The 2,566-nt window shown below is 35.9% G+C and overlaps 1 protein-coding gene across 1 annotated transcript; it reads right to left on the reverse strand.

The window, feature by feature from the left end:
* Positions 1-747: 747 nt before the first annotated feature.
* LOC117906283 (putative F-box/LRR-repeat protein 23) lies at positions 748-2,566 on the reverse strand. The gene is made up of 3 exons (XM_034819264.1): positions 2,480-2,566; positions 1,581-1,945; positions 748-1,418 (listed from the first exon to the last, which is right to left on the reverse strand). The coding sequence occupies exons 2-3, from the start codon at positions 1,937-1,939 to the stop codon at positions 905-907; spliced, it is 873 nt and encodes a 290-aa protein (XP_034675155.1). The 5' UTR covers positions 1,940-1,945; positions 2,480-2,566; the 3' UTR covers positions 748-904.

Here is a 2,566-nt window from a genome sequence, read left to right on the forward strand (position 1 = left end):
ACATTATCTCATTCATACATAGGCATTATCATTCTTTGTTGAGATTAACCCACTAAATAATGTTAACTTGAAATAAATATGTATTCATCTTATTTGTTATTGATATCTTAGATCTAATGATCTATTGTATGAATCAAGATCAAATCAAGAAATAGATCTAATTAATATGTGAAGAAAAAACATGTATGAGATGACACTCAAAATAAGATGACAGATTCAGTTGTAATCAAACAATTTGATAGATGGATAGGATAATGCCATTATCACATAAGAAAATTGAGATCTAACCTTCTCAAACCACTTCAAATGATCAAGTATTTTTAATACATAATCCTTGTTTGATATAATCTTCATGTTGCAATAAAATAATGTTCCTCTAAAATCAAGGATGAGTTACCTTTTAAAATTGGCTTTTGGAGTATGATCCCGAATGCCATAAAATGTTTGACCCATTTCCACTAGATTCAAGTGAAATGACCAAATCTGATCCAAAAATTGATATCAAAATTCCGATCATAAGATTATGAGATTTCATGCGCACAATCAGAGTCATACCACATTATCTTTATACACATTGACCATAATATAAGCACCATGAAAGATTGCTCATGCATGATTGATCTAGACGCCATGTAAAAAAAGTGGAAGAAAATTGCCAATAGAAGCCAAAAGTCAAATATAATTATTTGTTGTAGTTGAAAGCATTATTTATAAACAGACATTATTTAGCATATTTTGCAGTCTAGCTGGAACAGAATTAACTCTTCGGAGTCGCTATTAATTCGTCTTACATTACATAAAGAGGCACACAAGGGAGCTTTTCATAGTGCTTTAGCTTATTAACAAGCCCATCTGAATCTCAACTGAATTCACAAACCCTCAAATGAATCATCAAATCCGAAATTTATATCATAAACGCAGTCCTGTGATTAATTTGATCGCAGAATAGCTCATGATCAAGCTTGAGGTCATGCACATAACTGGATTCTCTCTCAGGTATTCTGATCGACCCTTCCCACATGAATGTAGGAATATGTGAAGCGAGCTTCAATATCTCGGCATCAACACCATGAAAACCCCAGCAGTCCCTGATGTCTAAATGCACAAGCTGTTTGCAGCCCTGCAATATCATCACTAGAGTTTCCTTCTCAAAGGATGCCCCATGTAGATCCAAGTACTTAAGTTGTGGCAGTGAAGTGATGATGGCCGATGCTTCATCTTTCCCAATGTAGGTTTCTGGAGCTGATAGCCAAATGAAGTTGTTGCAGTGAAGACCGATCTCTGGTAGGACTTCCTTCATGTGAAATTTCCCAAGTCTCATCATTTCCAAACTTTTCCACTTGCTTATAAATTGTGGAATAATAGCTTCGATAGACATATTAAAATCACCCACATCCAACACCTTTAATCTGGGACACCTGCAAGTCAGAATTCACTTCGAATGAAGCCACTTCTAGAATTCTACACCATTGGAAGTTTGGAAAATTTTAAGATTCGTAAGTACTGCTCTGTAGAAGTGTAACTTAAAGTCAAAATGATGATGCTTTCAATATAATAATGTAAAAGCAGAGATGCCTTACTGGTTTGCAACATACTCCAGTGCCTCCTCGGTGCAGTAATTGGGGAGTTTGATGATTGTGGCATGTCCACAGCTACGGTTAAGTATGAGCTTCACGGATGCAGTGACAGACAAATTTTCTTGATATGTCATCGCTAACCTCTCTGCAAAGCCCCTGTCCGGGCTGTCTTCCTCCCCTATATCATCAGGTGTGATGAATTTAGGAAAAATAAGATGCTCCCAGCACTGAGGTTCGCGGCTCGCTTTATACCAAGACTTGCATACAAAGGGAACATCCAACAACAACGACTCCATTCCCACTCTTCGGAGCACATTCACCAAAATATCCATGCTTAACTCTTCCCATTTTTGTCCCTCCATCTGAGACTACACATTAAAATTCATATTAATTTCAAATTTTCCTACACTCATTATCGATTCCAGCATTCCAAACGTGCCCACCTAGTGATTGTTGAAGATCCATAGATAACCGAAGAAAATTTTCCTCTCATATTTTTTTTCTTTTTTTTTCCTTCCCTCAAATGTTTCACAACCCTAAAATAGCCTTTATGTATATATTACAGAGAAAAGTGGTCAAGGAATAAAGCTATACATAGGAATTAAAGAACCTTAAAGTAATGACCATAAGATAACTGGATTTTGACTGAATATCATCCAGTTTCAACTGAGATTCTAAAGGAATTGGTCTATAATGAATCTGAAAACCAAAAAGAAAGAAAACAAAGAAAGAAGACAGAGAAAAATGCAGGAAAATTTGATGAATGAAGAGAAAGAAGAAATGCAAAATAATGGATTTAACTGAAGCTAATTTGTGAGAAACTGAAGCAGCCAGAAAAAAGCTCAGAAAAAATCGATGAATATTGACGAGAAAGAAGAAATGTAGAATAATAATGGATTTACCTGAAGCTGTTCTATGAGAAACTGAAGCAGCAAGGGTTGTAGGGAGACCACAGAAAGGGCAAAGGCGATTAACTCAGTGAGACTTGT

The sequence above is a fragment of the Vitis riparia genome, chromosome 18, assembly GCF_004353265.1.
Source record: "Vitis riparia cultivar Riparia Gloire de Montpellier isolate 1030 chromosome 18, EGFV_Vit.rip_1.0, whole genome shotgun sequence".
Classification (NCBI taxonomy): domain Eukaryota; kingdom Viridiplantae; phylum Streptophyta; class Magnoliopsida; order Vitales; family Vitaceae; genus Vitis; species Vitis riparia.